The 20,946-nt window shown below is 59.6% G+C and overlaps 1 protein-coding gene across 1 annotated transcript in view; it reads right to left on the bottom strand.

Annotated features, from left to right (window-relative positions):
- ASIC4 (acid sensing ion channel subunit family member 4) overlaps positions 1-20,946 on the bottom strand; it is a 29,178-nt gene that overhangs the window by 2,209 nt on the left and 6,023 nt on the right. Inside the window, exons 2-9 of the mRNA XM_027878683.1 lie at positions 2,808-2,952; positions 2,512-2,639; positions 2,261-2,420; positions 1,750-1,806; positions 1,500-1,653; positions 1,009-1,100; positions 608-687; positions 181-285 (exon numbers count right to left, since the gene is read on the bottom strand). Of these exons, the coding sequence (XP_027734484.1) occupies positions 181-285; positions 608-687; positions 1,009-1,100; positions 1,500-1,653; positions 1,750-1,806; positions 2,261-2,420; positions 2,512-2,639; positions 2,808-2,952 (921 nt within the window). The remainder of the gene's footprint in view (positions 1-180; positions 286-607; positions 688-1,008; positions 1,101-1,499; positions 1,654-1,749; positions 1,807-2,260; positions 2,421-2,511; positions 2,640-2,807; positions 2,953-20,946) is intronic.

The following is a 20,946-nucleotide window of genomic DNA, read 5'->3' on the forward strand; positions in this document are numbered from 1 at the left end:
CCCAGCACAGCCTGCCCATAGGAGCCCCACCCAGTGGCACCCATTTTTCTACCTCCCTGTGATTGCCCTGACTCTGCAGCCTGAGGGCACTAAAAGCAGAGCCGCACTGTCCCTTGGGTTTCTCCCTGGGTGGGGGCCCTGTCCTTGCAGCCTGCAGACAGCCCACCCCTGTGGGAGTACCTGATCCTTTGTTTCCTCCAGTCCCAGTGTGGCGATGCTGCCCGAGGGCTTCTTCAGGGGCGGCTTGGAGCGGCGCAGAACTCGGCTCACCCTGTCTCGGATCACCTGGGTGCAGATGGGGGGGTCAGACCCAGACCCATCCGCGGGTAGCACCCTGTGTGTGGATACCCCAGTCTACACGGAACTGTCACCCGCTTCCCTGCCTACCCAGGGACAGTGGAAAGAGCACCTCTGCCCACCACCCTCCCTGTCCTCAGGTCACTGAGCAATGCTGGGTGACCCGTTCTCCTCCCACTGCCCTCCTCTGGGTGTTCCCCAATTTGGGGGCTGTAATAACCCCCTAGGGTGGCCACCCATGGTATGCCCTCCCCAGGGAGCCCATTCCCCCCTCCCACTGCTGAGACACATCCCTGAAGGCTCAGCACACCTCATAGATGTAGTCCAGGATCTCCAGGATGGTGAGGATGCTGGCACCGATGAACAGGCCCATCTGCCCCCCGATGTCCCCTGTGGGGGAGGAGGAGGAGATGGTCACCAGGAGATGCTGTGTAGCCCACTGTGAGCCTGGGGTGGGCCAGCAGCACTGTGGGCAGTGCCAGGACTGCTGGATGGAGGGAGACAGCACAGTCACAGGGGCAGGGGCAGCAGGATAGAGAGAGTGGAGGACATATGGGATAGGGGAGAACCACAACATTCCACCCTTCAATCAGTCAGTGGCTAGATGTCTGCTGCTCTGTGTGGTCCCTCCCCCACCAGACCCACATTCTCCCAGGTCTGGGACCCAGAGCTCTGCGCCTCAGGGCCCCACAGTTAGGTGAGGGGAGTCACCGAGAAGTCCAGCAAGGTCATAGGCTTTCTTCTGCTCAATGGCTTCATAGTTGAGTGCTTCAAAGAAGATGTCCAGCACCAGAAAGTTCTCCCTGTGGGGACACCATTGCGCTCAGCAAGGAGGGCTGGTCACCGACCCTCCCACCCCCACTGCCCACAAACCTCCCCTGTACCCCAGTCCTCCATCTCCCAGGTGTTCCCTGGCCCTCGTGAGTTATTCAGGCTGGTGCAGTGGGGACATGAGCAGAGCATGTCCCAGGTGAGGACATGGGGACATCTGCCAATGGGGTGGGGAGATGCTGGTAGGAGGGGTGGAGGGACACAGATGGATTGGAGAGATTTTCTAGTGGCAACACGCCTGGGCAGAGGATGCTGCAAGGACCTTGTGTGCCAGGACCCACTCCCTTCATGCTGCCAAGATGGAGGGTGGAGGCTCCCCAGGTCCCCAACCCCCTACCCACCCCTGGAACACCCTGGTGCTGGAAGCTCACCGGATGTAGGTCTCGTTCTTGTTGTACTTGCGGGCGAGGTAACGTGCCGAGCCCTTGTTGGGAATGCGGACCATGGAGATCTCCTTACCATAACGTGTCAGGTTGCATGGCGTGGGGCAGCTGCAGCGCTCCTGGCTGTCCTCCACTGCTGCGTCTGGGGGCAGGCACCCATTGGCATGGCTGCAATCCCCAGCTCCCTCCCTGGGGGCACTCAGCTGGCCCCCAGATGCCCACCCACTGCTGCACCTACCCAGTGTATGGTCAGCACACTCAATGTACACATTAGGGGAGCAGATGGACTCATTGCCTGTGGAGAAACAGCTGGTTGGGAGGGTGGGAGTCTGGCCATATTCTGCCCCTCACCCTTGACTCACTCCCCTAAAGGTAGTGGGGCAGAGTACGGAGGAAATGGGGATGAGTGATCCTTGGGTGCAGGTTGGATGAGGCGGGGTGGTCCCTAGGTACAAGGGAGACAGGGAAGAGGCTGACCTGTGGTGTAAGGAGAGTAGGACAGGGGCTGACCCACTGTGTGGAGAGGATGGGATGGTCCCCAGGTGGAGAGGGATGGGGCAGGGGGATCCTAGAGTCCAGAGGGATGGGCAGCAGAGTGGTTGTTGGGTGCAGAGGGTTTAGGAACTGAGGAATGCTGGGTGCAGAGTGATAGGGCAGGGGTGATCTTTGGATGCATGGAGTTGTGGTAGCCCCGGGCAGGACTGTTGGGGCAGTGAGGTGCTCCCCATACCATCATGCACACCCCTCACCTGGCATGTGGACCATGCGGCAGTGGCAGGTCTGCACCACAGCCTCCTTCTCACACTGGAGGCGGCAGGCAGCGATGCTGTAGGTGTCATAGCCGGGCAGCATCTGCTCCCCCTGCATGCTGGCCCGGCAGTTCCCCCATGGCTGTGGCAGGTAGGTGAGCTGTCAGGGTGAGAAGGGCATCTCTGCAGGGCTGTGCTGGACTGCGCTCCCACAGGCGCCTCTGTGGGGACTGTGGGGCATCCTGCCTTACCCGCTGCTCCTGGCAGGACACGAAGGTCTGGAAGCCGGGTGAGACACCAAAGCCCAGCTGATGGATATAGGGCGGCTCGTCCTGGCTGTGGATCTGGACCCGGATGCCAGCTTCAAATGATGTCTCGTCTGTGGGAGAAGGGCAGAAGTGCTGCATGCATGCACTGACCCAGCAACTGCACCCCTCTGGTGCCCTGTCTGACCCATAGTCCCCACCCAGGGTGCCCTCCTTGCCCAGCAACCCCTGCCTCCTAGCACCCTTCACCTGTGCCCTGCCTGAGCCATAGCCCCACTCACTGGTCTCTCTCCAGATGGGCAGGTACTCTTCCTGCTGAATGTCCAGCATGATCTCCAGTCCATTGCCCATGCCACCTTGGCGGGTCACACGCGGATTCTTACGGTCCCCGTTGAAGGTGTAGCACTTACCATAGCGTGTGTAGACCTGAGGATGGAGAAAGAGGGGGGTGGGTAAAGGAGCAGGCAAGGATCTGGCAGGTGTTCTGCAAGCAGGTCCTGGAACCCATTTCCAATTCCTTGGAGGTGCTAGAAGGGAGGTACAGTCTTTCATGGCTCTTGGAAGGGCTCATCTCAGCCTCACTCCCCACAATGCTACTCCTCTACCCTTGCTGAAGCAGGGGTGAAGCATCATTCCCAGCACCCATGGGGCAGCCCAGCTGTCCTGCTCCTGCCAGGAGGAGACTCACAGGGGAAAAGTGCTGGGGACCACAGCGCTCTCCCTGAAAGCGACACTCCACCAGCATGTCCTCGATCTGGTGGCCCAGGCGGTGAAAGAAGCTCTGCATGGTGCGCTCGGAGCGGCGGGGAGGCAGGAAGCGCGAGTAGTTGGCCAGACGTGTCAGCCATGCACGCTGGTCCTCCCCCAGCACGGCCAGCATCTCGGGCACCAGCGAGCGGTTCTCCCGGGACAGCCCCAGCCACTGTCCCACCGAGTAGAGGTCAGGCTTGGTGAGGTGCAGGAAGCGTGCCCGGTTGGGGTTGCAGAGGGTGACGGCTGGGAAGCGGAGCTGGGGGGCCCAGGTGAGGCGTGCCCGGGTGTGCACAGGGTGCGAGAGCAGGTGGTGCAGGCGGTCAGCAGCGCCGGTGGCCAGCAGCCCGGCAGAGGCCAGGAAGGCCAGGCTCCAGAGCAGGCGGCGCAGGCGGGACTGCGGCCGGGTACACATGTAGTGCAGCCCGGGGATCCGGGTGGCTCGCAGGATGCCAACGGCAAGCTGAGCAGCGCTGCTGTCCTGAGACGGTGTCAGAACTTCCCCATCCTGGCAGCAGGCAAGGGGCAGTGGCATGGCTGCAGGCAGGGTGGCTCCTCTGGGATGCAGAGGTGCAGGCTGCCCCTGAGGCTACCCAGGATCCCCGGTCCTCTCCAGGGAGCTCTCCCTCCCCGGAGGCTCTTGCTCTGCACCTTCCTGGAGACGAACGTGGCAGGCGCCTTCCTGAGCTGCTCCGGTGACGGGTGAGGGGAGGGAGAGGAGGGGGCTGCTACAAACACGCCTTTCCCCAACCTCCATTTGGGAATGGAAAATTCCTCCTCGAGCGAGGCTGGGACAGGGGTGTTGCCTTACCCCAGGCAGGTTGAACTGGCCGCCTGCAGTGTTCCAGCGTGGTGTGCACCTGTGTCTGGATAGTGATGACCTGTCTCAGCCACACTGTGTGAATCCTGTGCCTCGGGATGCTGCACATCAGCTCGTCCCCATTGTCGCTCGCCATGTATGGCACTGCCACCCCCATGAAACCCTGCTTGGACCCCCAGGGCCCACAACTGTGGCTGCTCTGGGGGTGGGGACCATGCCCCATGGAGGCAGGACAGCGCCAGGCCTCGGGGGCCATCACCTCCTGCCAGCGCTGCTCAGGATCACATCTACCTTGGGCTCCAAGGCTGTACCCCGGTATCGCTGGCCCTGCTGCTGGGGACCTCAGTTCATCTGGTCCCTGTGGGGTGTGAGAAGCAGGATCATGGGTCAGGAGGAGTGAAACCATTTGGTGGGAGGCTGCGTGGGAGCCCACCTGAGCCTGGCAGGTGCTTTGAAGTGACGGCAAGGCTGTGATCAGAGCGCAGCAGTAGCGGGGGGATGTCTGCACCCGTTTGTCAGCTTGGCTGGCAGCACCCCGACAGCCTGTCAGGTACCTTCAAAGCTCAGCACCGCAGTTCCCGCAGCCTCTCATCTCCTGCTGCTGCTGCTTCCAGGCACCCGCTTTTGGCATCTGCCCAGCGTGGGCTGACATCGGGTGCAGGGGGCTGGGTCTTGCAGTCTCCACAGCTTCAAGTCAAGTTAGGGCTGCTGTACCTCTTGAAGGGCAGCATCCCTAACTCAGTTGTGCCTGGGCAGGAGGAGGGTAGTTGGGGGCAGGAGGGATTGGAACAAGGGGGGCTCCAGATCACCGTAGCAGTGACTCCCAGCATCATCTGTGCCGCCGGCCTTGACGCCTGAGCAAGACGTGACTTTAGCCATGTCAGGGAACAACGCAGGATCCCATCTGGCAGCTTGGTTACAGGTACCAAAGGAAGCTAGGCAGGTCAGGAACAGGATAGGCACCGAGGGCAGCACCCAAGTGGTGCAGGGCAGTGGACCCCCCTCCATCACACTCCCTACCCCGCTGCAGGGAGAAGCGCAGCCCAAAGACGCACAGGGTTCCAGTTCTGGCCCTTGCTGGCACCCCGCACTCCACACAGCAGCGCGGGCGGGTGCGGGCGGGCGCTCTCCGGCAGAGGGCAGCAGGGCCCCGCGCTCCGCCCGCACCGAGCGCCCCGCGCCGCCCGCCGGGCCCGCGCCCTCCCTGCCCCGTCCGCCCGCACGGCCAGGGCCCCCATCCCCAGGGCAGACCTCGAGCCGGACCGGGCCGCTGAACTCTCTGGCTCCTGCCGTAGCTTCGCCGCCGAGTTCAGCGCAGGCACCAATCCCGCCGTGGGCTCCCTGCTCCCTGCATCCTCGGGACGCCGCGGGTCACCCCATCGTAGCAGCCCTGAGCTGTGCCCTCCAGCTCCTGTGTCCCCGCAGCACCCCTGGGACACGGCTCGGTCTCTCCGTGGGGTGGCTAGAGCTGGCTCACAGCCCGCTCCTTTCTGAGATTTATCACGGCTGTGAGCGCCGGCGGCTGCCAGCCTGATACCATCAGCCCCAGCACACTAGGGCAGCTTCTATATTAGTTTTCTTTAAACGGAGGATGAACTCCCCAGGCTGAAGAAAATGTCATTTCTCTGAATGCTTCCATCTCGTGTCTATTCAGACATCTCCAGGCAGCATCGCAATCACCCTGGAGCAGGGTGAGGGATGGGGATGAGATGCAGAGGCTGGGGCACATGGGGACAGACAGCTCAGGGACAGGGACCAGTGTTGTACAGGGTTGGAGGAGAAGGTCCTTGTGGTGGTTGTGGCCTTGTCCCCTGTCTCCTGCAGCCCTAGGCAGGTGGGGGAGCATGGGGAGAGCAGGGGTGCCTGTGGCATCCAGCTGAGTTACTCACTTGTCGGCTGCTGGGGTGCTGAGGCCAGCTGTGAAATCACACTGGCGAGAGCACAGCACAGTCCTGAAGGGCTTTGCCTTTCCAGCATGACAAATCCAATTAGATAACAGGGAGTGCATGAGGAGGAGGAGGAGGAGGAAGGGCAGAGGAGATCCTGCCTGCACCAGGAACATGATTTTCTCCCTGCAGCTGACCCAGAAAAGCACCTTGCAGGCTGTAGCAAACATGTCCAGGCAAGAACAGCAACTGGGGCATGGGCCTCTTGACACCCTGCTCCGCTTGCTGGGCACTTAAGAATCTTGCAACATGAGGGGCAGGGTGGCAGCACATCCACACCTCGTGCCAGTCTCCTCACTGAGGCACTGCATAACGGTATCCCCACGCCACGTTCATGTGCAGGGGAGACCCCATTAGGGAGGTAATTTCTTGACACGGTTCTTTATTTCCTTCTCTCTGCCTGTGAGACACGCTGACCTTGACAGAGATAGCTGCCTGCACCTTGGCAGGCAGATCCCAGTCACAGATTGGTGGGGGCCCTGTCATCTTCCTCCCCACCTCACAGGGCTCTGGGGCCCCCCAAGTCCTCTTCATGCCCCTGAGACTTGCCTCCCTGCCCTTTGCTGTGGGGAACCCTATGGGAGCAAGGTGCTGACCCCCAGCATCCTGACCCTGGCTCACGCCAGTCCACCCGTGAGCTCTGGGGGCACGAGGACCAGCATCATGTGCTCCCAGTCCCCCATCCGCAGTGCTGCCAGCCCATTGTGCCAGCCTCAGGCTGATCCCAGCTCACGCAGGTATTTCCGCAGCTTACATGGCTCCCCATGGTATTTAGCCTCTGGAAGACGACGTTAAACATTGCAAGCAGTGACAAATCCTGATTGCTCCAAGGAGACAAGAGGCCACACTAAGCTTCCAGCCAAACGTTTTCATCTGAGGGAAAAGAGCTGTGACGTGTGTGTGGTGCCGGAGGGTCCTGCTCCTGCATGCCTGGGGCACCCAACCCTGCTCCTTCATCCCCTTTGGGACATTCAGTTCTGCTCCCACATACCTGCTGGGACATCGAGCCCTGCTTCCACATCCCCACTGGGACATGCAGCTGACCAGCAAGGTCTGGGCATGGACACAGAATGCAGGAGCGATCGCTGCAGCATAGGAACACCCCTGAGAGCCCTGCTTCAGTCATGACTGGAGCAAAATGGGGATGGGGACATGAATGGAAAGACACTGAAGTGCTGCCCACCCTGGACTTGGTAGGGATGCCAGCCCAGAGGTAACCTTGTGAGTGATCTCCAGGTAACCCAGCCCAGAGAGCAAAATAGCATGGGCAAAGCTGTGGCATAAAGGAAAGCAGCCTCCAAAACTGTAAATGCTGCTTCCTGAGTGAGTGCAGACAGCTGGAGGCACAGGGATGTTCCTGGACAGAGGACATGGCACAAGAGCTGGGGCCAAACTGGGGTGATGCTGGTAGAACTGGGGCAACCGCACACCCATGTACACTACCCCCTACTTTGCTTCTGCCCCCCACTGTGGCCATCCCAGCCCTGAAACCCAGCTCTGCTGGAGTCCCTCCCCATGCCACTGGCCCCTCCGTGGCAGCCCCCCCATCCCCAACAGCCCGTTCCCCCCCGCACAGCACAGCCAGGCCCCGCCTGGGTGCCCCGGGAGGGAAGCCGCAGCGCTGACGCCAGCATTACAACTGCCCGGGATATGAGATCCGCTTGGATTCAGCAATTTCAACTCATTTCAAGCCCGATTCTGCAGCAATTTTCTGAGCCAGTGGGATGTTTTTGCCACTGCAAACGTCCCTTCTCACAAGCGGTCGCACCATTTCCCTTCCCTGCTCCCGAGAGAGGTTTGGGAATGGTGCCAGTTTGGCTCTACTCCAGCTCCAGCAAGTAGCACAACCATCTCCTACACTAGCAGCCCCCCAGTGCAGCCTCCTGCCCCATATGGAGCTGCTGGGATAGCTCCTGTGGGATGCAACCCTGCTTATTTGGGCTAGAGCTGCTGCCTCTATGGGGCACTGGGCTTTGCATCCTCACCCCTGCAGAGCAGGGCACTTTGACCCTGAGCAACACATGCCAGTGTTAATCTGGGCTCCTTGTTTCCCCTGTTTCCCTCCCTGTGAAGGACAAAGCTCTGGAGCATCCGCCACAGCTCCCTGACCTGCCTCCAAAGGAAGAAGGAGAGCAGCATGGGGCAAGGGGGCCAGAGGATGCTACAAGCATATCCCAGAAGGGCCAGGACCTCCCCTGACACTACAGCTGTGTCTCTCTGTGTGCCACAGGACAGCCCATGCCAACTGAGTCCCCTGGGCTAGGCCTGAGCCAAGCAGTGGAGACGTGGGCGCATGGGGCTGGCAGAGCCCTCCTTAAGCCAAGCAGGCTCGCTGCTGGAATACCAATTGCTCATCTGGGCTGCAGACTGTGCTGCTGGCCAATGCAGAGCAGTGGGAGACACATGGGCCCCAACACTGGGCAGGGCAAGCAGGTCATCACCAGGCTGCTGCATCAGGGCCAGAATGTAGCCCATGTCCCCAAGAATAGGCAGGATCTAGAGCAGGGTTTGCTGCTCCTGGTGGGTCAGGAGCATAGAGATGCAATGCAAGGCAGGGGGATGCATTGTGCACAAGGGCAGACACCTTCTCAGCACATCTGCCTCAGTCCTACTAGTGACTAGTAACGCAGGGGACATTGGCACCATCCAGCTTTTAGGATCAGCATCTGTGACAGCATGCCCAGTCTTGTGTGCCAGGGAAGGACCACTCCCTGCAAACCATTGACCCAGGAGCCCTGCAGTGGCCAAGCCAGGAGCCAGAGGGATCTGTGCTGCCAGAGCCACAGGGAGCCAGGATGGCTGTGAGGTGAGTGGCTGGGGACCCCAGGTTATCACCTCTCGACCCCATTGCACAAGCATGGCAGCACACAGCTGCCCCCAGTAGCAGAGCAAGTGCCATTGCATAGTTGTGCTTTCTACTCCTGCTGTTCCTGGGGGGAATTTGTCCCAGAATCTCACTCATTTCAAACCTAAATTTATTCATGGCCAGTTTGTACCATTTGTTCTCATGCCAGCATTGTCCCTCAGCTTAAATAACTCTCTTCCCTCCCTTGTGTTTACTCCCTTGATGTATTTATAAACAGCAATCCCATCCCCTTGCAGCCTCCAGCCTTCCAGCCTGCACGTGCCAATCGCTTCTGGTTTCCTCTCCTAATTCAGGCTCTGCCTGGCTGTGCAACCCGGCACAGCATCTGCTCCAGCTCCACAGTACTGGCTGCCCAGGGCTCGCACACTGCTCTCCTGCTTCATCTCACAGCAGCCGTGGGGCAGCATCTCAACCCAGGCTGGGACCACTGTCCCAGACGGGACTAACCTGCTCCCTGCAGATCTCTTGGCAGCTTGTGCTCTGATATGGTTTGTTTGCATTTTAAAAAGAGCCCACCGAAAGGGACGCCTGAGCAGATGAAGGAACCAACACCAAGGGAATTGCAGAAGATGAAGTGCCAGTGGCAAAGGTGTGTTGCAGTGCAGGGAAGGGGCGCAGGAAGGTGTCGGGGGGCAGGAGCAGTGAGATGGGGGGGCAGGAGCTGAGGACTTCCATCCTGTCGGCAGCCAGTCAATATCTCTGAGATGCTGATTGTGCTGCCTACCTACCCCGGTGTCTCCCTTAGTACGTGAGTGGGGTGCTGGAGCTGCAGGAGGTTTCTGTCCCATGTTTCTTCCTCCTTCTTCAGGAGGTGCACAGGGTCCCTATGGGAAAGATACGCCTAAGCTGCACCCCCAAACATGCCAGAACGAGTTTGCCGAACTGCTAACACACTCCCTAGCTTGGGTTTGGACTGTGCTGAGTAGCAATCCAGACATTACTCTGTACATCCTCCGGCGCTCTCCAGCCGGCTTCCCACCCTCAGACACCCCCGCGCCGGGCACGCCGCCCTCGGGCACACAGCACAGCACGCTACAGATAAGCGCTGGGATGGACTGCAGCTCAGCCTCGCTGCTGCAAACCCAACAAAACACTTGCATACACAGGGAGCAGTAGTGATGGATTTGGGTAGTAGGCTCCCCTTGGCACCCGGAGGAGACCCAGCACCACAGGCGGTGCATCATAGATGGCCTGTGTCTCTTCTCCCCAGCACCAGGGAAGGATCCCCAGCCCTGTGGTTTCACACAGATGTAGCACTGAGCCCACACATCCTGCAGGCTGGAGGAAGCAGGGAACATCAAGGATACCCGAAAGTGGGGTATGCCGTGTCTCCGGGGCTCCTTTGTGGAGCTTAGACAGCTTCTGCTCCCTGGCAGTTGTCACCCCCCAGGGACCCCAGTACATCACTGCCTCTGCATGGTGCTGGTTGGGCGCTGGTGGTTTTTGGCAGCGGATACTGGGTGCCCCTGGCCTTGCCTTGCTCCCCTTCGCATGTGGGACGCTGAGGGGAAGTATCCCCCTCATCCTCCCATCCTTGCAGTGCTCCGCTGGCAGCGCATTCCCCGGGGACCGCTTCTCTTTGAACGCAGTCGTACAGGGAGCGCAGCCGGCCGTCCCCAAAGGGTTAACAAGCAATTTCCTTTGCTGACAGCTCGGAGACCGTTCACTATCGACTGCGGGAGAATAAGAGGGGAGAAGCAGCGAGATAAAAAGGCAGCAGAGCTGGCACCGCCTGCTTAATCCCAGCGTTTAATCTGCTGGGGCAGCGCAGGCAGCCTTATCTCGCCGTCCTTCTGCTGCTCCATCTCATTACTGCTCCCACGGCTGCCGGGAGATGGGGGAGCTGAGCCGAGGAGCGGGGCCCGGGGCAGGGATGCCGCCTGCCGCCCCGCTCAGCAGCCCCCGCTCCTGGCATCACCGCATCCCTCGCTGCCCGGCCAGAGCGGGGGATACACGCAGGATTGGGCGCACACCCTGCACCCACAGAGCGTGCTGGCTCATTCCTGGTGCTGTCACACAGCCTCGGGGACACACTGCCAGTGTCACACTCAGTCACACGTGTCCCAGTCACTGAGCTCCGGTGGTCCAGCCTGCGCGACGTCCAAGCCCTCATGGGCTGATGAAGGATGCAGGGCTCCATGGGATGGTGCGTGTAGGACACAATAGGGCCAGGACTGCAGGCAGGGAAATGCCACCTCGTCCTGCATGTCCCTCTCCCTTCATCTTCACCTATCCAGGTGAAACCTACCTGATGGATGCCATACCAACCTCGCTCTGTCTGCTGCTCCCACCAGACACGCCATGACCATTGTCCCTGAGACACACTGGCCTGGATCTGGCAGACCCTGCAGCCTCAGGGAAGGGTTAGGCAAGAGGGGAGGGGGGTTGCCCCCCAGGAGCCGGCACAGTCCCTCCAGCTGTGGCATTTATCTGTAGATCCACAGCACTGACACCGTGCAGATGAAGCCTTGCATTTGCTGGGTTGTCACGGGGGTTATCCTCTGGCCTACGGATGGGTTTACACTGATAAGATTTATTGTCACCCTGGCTGAGGTGCTGCCAGCACCTCACTGCCTGCTCCTCTTGCAAGGCTGTGCTGCCTGCCCTCATGCCTGAAAGGCATGAGCAGCACTTCAATGAGTGCTTGCCAGCAGAGTGGGTCCCCAGACAAAAGGACAGCATGACCCTCTGCTTCCCTGATGCCAGGGCTGATGCATCCCCTCCCCACCTGTTGCAGGGTGCCTCACACACCCTCTCACCATTTCAGCAGGATGCGGGGGGTATTGGTCTCTGAACCGGACCATGCTGAGCAGAGCTCACCTCTGGGCTGCCACAGATTTGCTGACTGTGCTGGCAGTGCAGCTGCTGTCACAGCAGCTTCGTGGCTCTTCTGTGTGGTGGGGGGTGACTGGGACTCATGGGACTGCTGGGTAGCTGTGTGTGAAGCCAACGCAGGCAGGGTGGCCTGAGCAAGGAGTGGGGGTCAGACCCCATTCCCCAACTGCTGGCAGGGTGGCTAAGGGAGCCAGAGCCTTGTGCACCCCCTGCCCCAGGGTGACATGGGATGAGCAGAAATACCCTCAAAAGGGGAACTTGGCTCCAAGGCATTCTCTTATGCCCTGATCCCTTACCCACTCCCTGCTGCCTGTGCCCCCACCACACTTCCCACCACTGATTTCCCTGGGGCCAGCAGGGATTGTCCTGAGCCACCTGGAGCAGCCAGGCAGGGATTGAGCCAGGCTAAATCCCTGAGTAGCAGGAGGGGTAGCCTCCTACCAACATTCCCCCCATCCCCAAAATCACCACATAAGCCCTGCACAGCTCTCCTACCACTCTGCTCCATCCAGAGCATCCACCTCTTCTTCTTCTCCTCCCCTCCAGTTGCTGACCTCCGACATTGCTGGGGGCTCTGCACTCTCCGACAACACGAATTTGACTCCAGCGTGTCAGAACTGAAGGAAACAACATGCAAACAAACAGTCTGAGCCCTGCCTGCACCCACCTCCCCAGGGCCAGCTCAGGGAGCCTGGGGGCCAGGGGGCCAGTTAGGATGGTGATGTAACCCGACAGCACATCGGGAGCCCTAGTGAAGTGGGGTGATCACAGCCCAGTGGGAAAGGGCTTGTTAATAGCTGAGCCCTTTTAGCAGAGATTAGGGAGCTGCGCGGCTTTGATCTTTGATTGCCAATTTGCATCTTGAAGGCGCTGGGACCTCATCCAGCCTCAGCGCAACCCTTTGTGGTTATCTCGTGGCTAATGGATTTGTTCTTAATGCTGGAGCGTGCAGGCTAAAGGCTGATTAAACCCTCTCCGCGGCGCTAAATCAATGGAACAAACATGATAGGGGCTGGCTTTCCCCAGCCTGCGAGCTCCCGGGCAGAGGGGCTGATCAAGAGAGTCCCAGACTCCCGGCACTGACAAGGGCCCCCTCCCTGGGGCTGCCAGGCAGGGAAAGAGGCACAGGCATTGGTGGGCAGGGCCAACCCTGCAGTCCGTATCCTTCTACCCATATATTCCCTTCCTCTGCTCGCTATGCAGGAGGTGATGGACTAGGGGGTTTAGGACTCTCAAGGTGTCTGGCCCTCCTGGATTCTTAGGCCACACTGCCCTTGTGCTGGTCCTTGGCAGCTGCAGGAGTTCCTCAGTTGTCACCTCCAGCTCCTCCCAGCTCCCAGGGTTTTCTGTGGGAGCAGGGACATGTCCTGAAAGGGATGAGATGAGGCAACCTGCCCCTGCAGCTGGAGGACTGCTTTCCCCTCCCAACACTCCTTTGCCTCCCACACACAGGGGAACGGCTCTGGGACCTCCCATCTCCTCTGTCCAGACCACCTCCCCCCGTCCCTGCTTGAAGCCAGCACGGCGTTCCCAGGGCCGCGTGTTGCCCACCGCGCTCCATACATCACATGCTGTGAGCAGGTGTATCTGTACACACTTTCCATAATGCCTGTGGTCTCTGCCACATGCCCAGCTTCAGGAAAATGCAAATCCCACTGTGTCTGCAAGCAGCATGAGCAGAGGGGACAAACTGCACCCTGCCCATGCAGGAACAGCTGGTCCTCCATCCTACCTGCTGCCTGGGATTTGGCCCTGGGGGTCGGAGCTGAGTACCTGAGACAGGAAGGACTAAAGTTATGGGGAGTAGCATCTGTGGGGATTAGGAGCCATGGGGAAGAGGGTTGTGTGGCTGCAAGCTGGGAGGAGACTGGCTGAGAGCATTTTGCAACCTTTGCTTTTTGCAGGGCTCATAACATTGCCCTGCTGCCAGACCAAAGCTACCTACAGGTTGACAGGAGCCCTGAGCAGGGACCCTGCTCCAGGGCCCAAGCTGCCTCTGCCAGAGGATGAGATATGAACTGCAATACAGTGAGGCTCAGAGCAGTGCCTTGCTGGGAACCACTCCATGGGCAGAAGGTGCTGGGAGCAGCCCCGTGGGCCCCAGGCTGTGCCCAGGTCAGACTCAACCCTGGTGAGCAGCTGCTTCAGAGGTAGCTGGGCTGCTGCACAGCGTGGAGCCGAGGGGATCACACACCGAGATTCCCATTGACAAACCTCACTATTGAAACATCTCCCCTTTGCCAATATTTGCCAAGCACAGGAGATAAAGTGGTTACGAGCCATCATTGCTGGCATTTCTATCCACCAAGCTGGCGGCAGAGGGGCAGCTGGGCAGGCAGGCAGACCCTGGGGGTGGTGGGGCCCTGACAGCTCAGCCCCTTGGGCACCCCCCGCACCCAGCCCCTGAGTGAGCAGCCCCTGTGCCCTGCCTGTAGCAGAGTGAGGAGAGCCAGGACCCCTCCACGCTGCTGCACAGCACCTCTGCCTGCGTGGAATGGATACTGCCACCATGGTCACCACTGCCTTTGTTGCTCTGCCCTGGGCGTCAGCCCAGCCCCTCTCCTGCACCCCCACCTCTGCACCATGGCAGTCATTTCTACCTGGTCAGCATCACCCCTGAAATCCTCAATGCAGCACCAACCTTGCTGCTCCAGCACTGCCCCATCCTCTCCATGTCATCCCAGTGACCCCACTATCTCTGCCCTGCCCTGCCTGCACCACACAGTCCTCTCTCCCTATTGTTCCGGGCTGCCTGTGCAGTCTCTGCAGCAGTCCCTGAGCTGGTAAGGCAGGACACGATGTAAGATACAGCTTCTGGAGGAGAAACCCAGAGCATTATCAGCACAGGGAATTAATTAAGGTCATGTCAGGCGATAAGGAAACAGGATGTCAGAGCAGCAGCAGTACAGGGGGGTCAGAGCCTGAAAAACTCCCTCTGAAAAGCAGCTCCACCGAGATGTGGAGTCAACCAGGTGCTTGGGGACAGAGAAGCTGTCATGGCTGCACACGCAGGGCTCCAAGGATGGCACCACACATGCTGTACTGTGCAGGATAGGATGGGATAGAATGGGATAGCAATGAAGGTAGGATATAACAGGATGAGATGGCAATGGTATGGGAATAGGAATGGCTTGGGGTGGAATGGGGTGGAATAGGGTGGAATGGGATGGGGATGGGATAGGGATGAGATGGCATGGAATGAGATGGGAAGGGGCTACATAGGAGGTCTGGCTGTGATACACTGTGATACCTTGCTCCTGGGTAGGGAGAGTCAGCTGAATGGTCCTGCTTGTCCACTCCTGTCCTCGTGCAGAAGCAAAGCACATCAGTGTGACCAACATGATGCCAACAGGACAGGAATTGCTGTGAACCTCTGCCCATAATTAGCACATGTAATTGCAGACACTCTCTGATTAGCAAGACCTCAGAACCAGGCGTGCCAGGCTGCTTGACAGCTCTCACACTGCTCCTGTCCCAGACTGTTCACCTCTCTTCTCAGAGATGGCTTCAGCCCCGGGCCAGGCAGTGCCATGGGGCTGGGAGAGCCAGGCTGACCTGGCGTGGCACACCACGGTGTACAGTGGGGTTGTGGGAGCAGACTGTGGACAAGGGGACAGGCATAGGGCACACACTGCCAGTGCAAACCCATCTTTCCTGTGCAAGCAGACACAGCACCCAGTGCCCTGCCTTGCTGGGCAAGAGCTGAGCTGACAGGACATAATTAATACTTGCATCAATCTCAGCTGGATTTGCATAGTGCCCTCAGTCCGTCCTGCTCGGGAAGGCGGGCTGCTCCATGCCTTTCCCAGGGGCAGCAGCATCAGATGCTGGGCTGACCCTGCTTACTCTGCAGGGGTCACAGTCCCAGTATGCCCCCACATGCACCCCAGCCTTTCTCATCCCACTGCAGTGGGACCACCCATAGGCCCAAGCCCTGCCCTGCTTCAGCCACTGGACCGTTGAAGACAGATGGAGATGCTTCTCTCTGCTGCGGTCCCTCCCTCCCTCCTTGGGTGGTAAAGAAATTGCAGAGATGGCAGCTTGGGAGTGAAGGGCACAGCAGGGTTTGGAGGGCAAAAGGATGTGGCTGAGCTGCAAACACCCGCTGGCAGCTGAGAGTCACAGCGGTGCCCACCTCTTCATGCCCAGATGCCCATGGGCACCATCCACAGCCACTGCCTCTCTGCTGGGACACTCAGCTCCCTCCTGTCCCTCTCCTGCTCCCATGGCCCAGGTGAAGTCCCTCATCTAATCTCTGCAGGGGTTCCCCAGGCTGAGCCCTGGCCTGGGAGGAAGAAGAACCAGGGCAGAAAAGAGCCTGTGGTGGTGGCAGGAACAACAGGGCACAGGCAGGAACACCTGGGTGCCACCACAGCCCTCTCTTTTCTGTCTTGTGGGCGCAGGTGGAGGTGGTGGAGGGATGGGGCGGGGATGTGCGGGTGCCACTGACCCCGGGGATAACTGAGTGGTGAGATATCCCTGTGCAGCCGAGCGCAGCGCCTCGCCACGGCCACTCACACTGCTGACAGCTGCTCTCAGCCCCGTGACACTGAAGGGACCGCCACGCTCCAGGCACAGCCGGAGTACGGCCGGATACAGGGGAGGACATCGGCACATCTCCTGCCCCTGGGGCTGCCCACCAGCCCTCTGCAGCCGCTGTCACTGATGTGCCCGACTACAGCATCCACAGAATCTGCAGCATTTGTGCACCTGCATCGCCCATGGTACCTGCAGCGCTGGCTGCTCAGCCCACCCCGGGCGTGGGGGACAGGGCCACTGACTGTGCCTGTGACTGGGGAGGGGGAGCTGCTGCCTGATTGCAGCTGCCCAGGCCAGCGTGTCCAGCTCAATCAGAGCCGCACGACCCTCCTGCACGCCAGGCACCGGGAATTAAACTGCTAATGAGCTGCTGGCTGGAGGGCTGGCTGTTAGTGATTAATCAGGGACTCTGCTCAGACAAGGTTGTGCCTCCTTTCCCTTCCTGCCCTGCACATCCCAGGGCTGGTGACTGGCAGTGATCAGTGGGTGCCCCAGCTCCTACTCCCTGTCTGCCCAGCCACAGTGGGCAAGGGTCAGCCTGGCTCAGCTCTCCAACACAGAGAGGATTCCCCAACACCCATGCCACTGGGACACAGCGCCCACAGGTCCTTCAAGCCTCTGTCTTTCCTGCCTCTACTGCTCCTCTTGTACTCACCTTCCCCACACTGCAATCAGGAGGAAACCTTTTGTTCTGCTGGAAGAAAACCTGTTGAGCACAGCCAAGCTCAGCCAGTGCTCAAGTGCTGCTCAGGCCTGTGTTTGAGAGTCCAGTGAGGGGCCCAATGACTTGGAGGGTCTCTGCTGAGGGTGGTAGGAGAGTAGCAGGTGTGCAGCCAGTGAGGTCTCCTGGGGAGAAGGTAAGCACATGCAGGAGCCTTGAGTGTCAGCAGGTCGGGATGAAGGTCCAGCCCCCACCCTCAAGCCTCGCAGCACAATGCCATGTGCCACCCTCACCTCCCACTGGCTGCTGGCACAGTGGTGGGGTGGTGGATATGGGATTGGCAGAGCCCTGCCTGTGATGGCTGGTGGCACAGCCCACTAGGACACGGGGGAAGGTTTGGCCGCATGAGCAGGGGACAGCCACCCACAGAAGCATGCGGGGAACTGCAGGGAAGCTGCTCAACCATAAGCCTAACTACTCCCTGCTCGGAAGCAATGGCTGGCAAGGGTTTCCCCCTCTTTGTGGTTCTGGCAGAGTCAGGACATGGCAGAGGTGTTGGCACCCTCCTGCCCTTGCACCCTCACTGTGCAGCCTATGCAGGGAGCATGCCCTGGGGACCAAGTTTGCTTCTTCCTCTCTGGCTGCATGTTGGGCCAGTGCCTGGGAGAAAAGGCCAGTGACCATCAAGGAGAGGTTAGAGATGCATGTTTTCCCCTATTGCACAATTAATCATGGGAAGTTTTTCCTCCTTTCGTGCATGAAACTGAATTTGGCAGGGCGCTCTGACCACGGGGACTGGCTGCTTGCTCTCCAGTAAAAACCCGGCCACATCTGGCTAAGAAATAACCTCAGAGCATCCCTGTGTGTGCAGGCAGGGAGAGGCAATGCTGGGCCAGGCAGGAAAATCTAGCTGGGCTTGGTCCATAGCCACTCATGTGTTGAGCACCTTCGCCTCCTGGTGTTTGCCCCTCTTCCCAGCCCCCAGCACACACATGGCCACGCTGAGCTGCCAGTGCCTTCATCCCTGTCTGCAGGCCCTGTTATTCCAGCGGCGATACATAAATGCCTAGCAGGGGCATCCACCCCATGGCAGCATCTCCTGTCTGGGCTCTCATCCAACCCTGTCTGCCTCCCTCTGCCCGCTCCATCCCCCAGCCTGGCTGGAGCCTCAGCCCATCCTTTCCCAGAGCAAGCTCAAGCCTCCCCAGCAGCGTTCCAGTTATTTGTTATTGGAAAAAGGGGGAAATACGTTTTTCGACAATTATTGTTTTTTCCACCTGACTGGCTGCAAACTTGTTAATTTTTTTCTTTAATGTGTGAACAGTGTCGACGGCAGCTGCATGTCAAATGACTCGATGCCCTATCTGCGGGTCCCTGGCTGGCTTTCAGCACTCGCACCACAAACATTGCCTTCTATAAATAAAGGCCTATATCTCATCAATGGCAGAACAGCAGAGCTTTATATAGTCGTCTTACATAAAACCGTCTCTCTTTATGGGCTTCAAACCATTTGCGTCACTTAGTGCAGCTCCGTAAACCTCCTTCTCCAGCCTCTCCCTCGTGGAGGGAGATCCGGCACGGCTGCCCCAGTGAGGATCTGAGGTCCCAACTCCACATGGGGCTGTCCCCAACACCCCTGCAGGGCCAGGTGGCAGCTGTATCCTTGTCCCCCCACCCTACCAGCTTGGCACGTGCCTCCTTCCATCCTGCCCAGCCTTGGCACCAAGTGCTGGCATGGCAGCCGGCACTGCCAGGCACCCCAGCACTTGGCCATGGCTGGCCAAGGGCCAGCATCACTCACCCTGCCCTTGTCATCCTGTCTCTGCCACTGGTCCTGGGGAAGCACTGACATGGATGCTGGGAAGTGCTGCTCTGTCCTCCATCACTTGAAAATCAGGGACCTGAGGGCACTGGGTGATTGGGGACACAGTGCCAGGTTCGGGGGACAGGCCAGCTCACAGCAGCTCTGTCTCTGACGTGCAGGGAACATGAGCCCAGTCAGCGGCTTTCCAATCCAGGCCCAGTGAGTGCCTGGTGTGGGGGATTCCAGGGGCTGCTCCCAGACACAGGACACAGGTCCCAGCCCCAGCCCACACACAGGCTCCACAGCCAAGAGTCCCCAGGGCTCTTGGCTCCATATGGCAGAGCCTTCCCTCCGGCTTGCCACAGGCTCCCGCCTGCATCCTGCATGCAGTGATGGGTCACAGAGGGGCCAGGGATTCCTGCCGGGGCTGCAGCAATGCCTGCCTGCAGGGAGGCAGCCCACACCACGCTGGAACTGCAGGAGCTGGCGGGGGAGGTAGAGCTGCAGAGACCATGGTGACAAGCCCTCATTTACCTCTGTGCCATCCCAGCTGACTACCCCAATTGGCTGGAGCCAGAGGGACACAGGGATCCTACAGCATCGTGGCACTAGAATCTGAGGTGCACTCTGCCCCGTGGCTGCCCTCAGTGCTGTTCATGGGACCCCACCACGGCTGACACTGGCACAAAGTACAGGATCACAGCAATACCCTTCCAGCCACGAGGCCACACAACATCAAACTATACCACTGGCACAGGACACCTGCACCCCAGGCAGCCCTGCCCCATGCTCAGATGGCCATGCTGCACCCCACAAACCCCTCTGCCCCCAGTCAGCCACCCTGCACCCTGTCAGCCCCACAGCCCTGTGTCCCCATCACCCCATGAACTCACAGCCCTGCGGCCTCAGGAACCAGCAAACACGGGCTTCTGGGGCCAAGTCCCCATGAATGTCTCGTGCCCATCCCTCCCGCAGACACCAGAGGTGCCCAGCCCACTCTGCAGCCAGCAGTGCCGGAGGGACACTGCTCCACAGTCACTCAGTAGATGCCCTGGTCTCAGAGGATACCAGTGCCCCCATCTGCTCAGCCTAGCATGTGGGACCAGCCTCATGGCACGTCCCACACCCCCAGGGAGCCATACTAGGCGCGGGCGTCCTGGCCGCTGGCTCCCCCCGTATCGGAGACAGGCTTATTAAGTGTGCGATATTAAATTACCCAGATAAGAGCATAAGAGCTTTTAAAGTCAATTCATTAAATATAATTATGAAGAGAGCTTTTTTATGCTCACGGTGATCCGATCTCAATCAGGGAGACGGTGGGAAAGCCGCTGGCTCCTCCAGCATCTCTGCTCCCCCGCCGTGTCGCCTCCGCACCCCCCTGTGCCCCCGCCTCATCCCCCTCCTGCAGGGAGCTGGCACCCACTGCCATGGCCCTTCATGCACACCCCGCTGCCTTGGCACCCGCTCCCCAGTGTCACTGCTGGTGCTGGTGCCACCCCACTTGGGTGGAGGTGGCATTGGGGTCTGCTCAGCAAAAGGGTGGAAGAGGGGAGGCGATGAGGGAAAGATAGTTGAGTCAGTGGGGTTGGGGAGGAGGGCAGCAGGGTGTGGAGATGCTCGAGGGCAAGAGCCATGGGGCTGGGAGCTGAGCATAGGCTCTTCTTCCCAGCCATGCATCCCCTTCTCCGCATGATCTGACCCCCTCCCTGTCCCCTGCAGAGCAGCCTCCTCAGGGATCTAATGATGCATCCCTACTCCCCAGGCAGGAGGGGTGCACGCTTCCCTTCCCTCCCACATTCATTAATGGCACTTTATGATCAATTAATACCTGCCAGCTTGACAGAGGATGCCCCAACCTACTGCTGGACTCATCACGTGCAGCTCAGGAGGTCCCATACCAGCCCTTGGCATCAGGGCACCCCTCTTGCTCCATGCACCCCCAGCCACAGCCCAGGGTACAGCTGCAATGGGGCTGAGCCCAGCTTTCATGGGGGAATCCATGAGGGAATGGCAGTCACAAAGACATCTCACAGTCCCTATGCCAATAACATCTTCCCAACCATCTGGAAGACAGTCAGATTGCCAAGACGTCCGCAATCCCCTTGTCCCTGTGTCCCACTGTGATGAGGGGCTTTGCAGTGACACCCTTAGGCGCAGCCAGCTTGTCACTGTCCTACCACAGTATCCAAAGTACCCATT

Source organism: Empidonax traillii, unplaced genomic scaffold (genome assembly GCF_003031625.1).
Source record: "Empidonax traillii isolate 1590-97213 ecotype Southwest subspecies unplaced genomic scaffold, ASM303162v1 scaffold5:size3517227, whole genome shotgun sequence".
Classification (NCBI taxonomy): domain Eukaryota; kingdom Metazoa; phylum Chordata; class Aves; order Passeriformes; family Tyrannidae; genus Empidonax; species Empidonax traillii.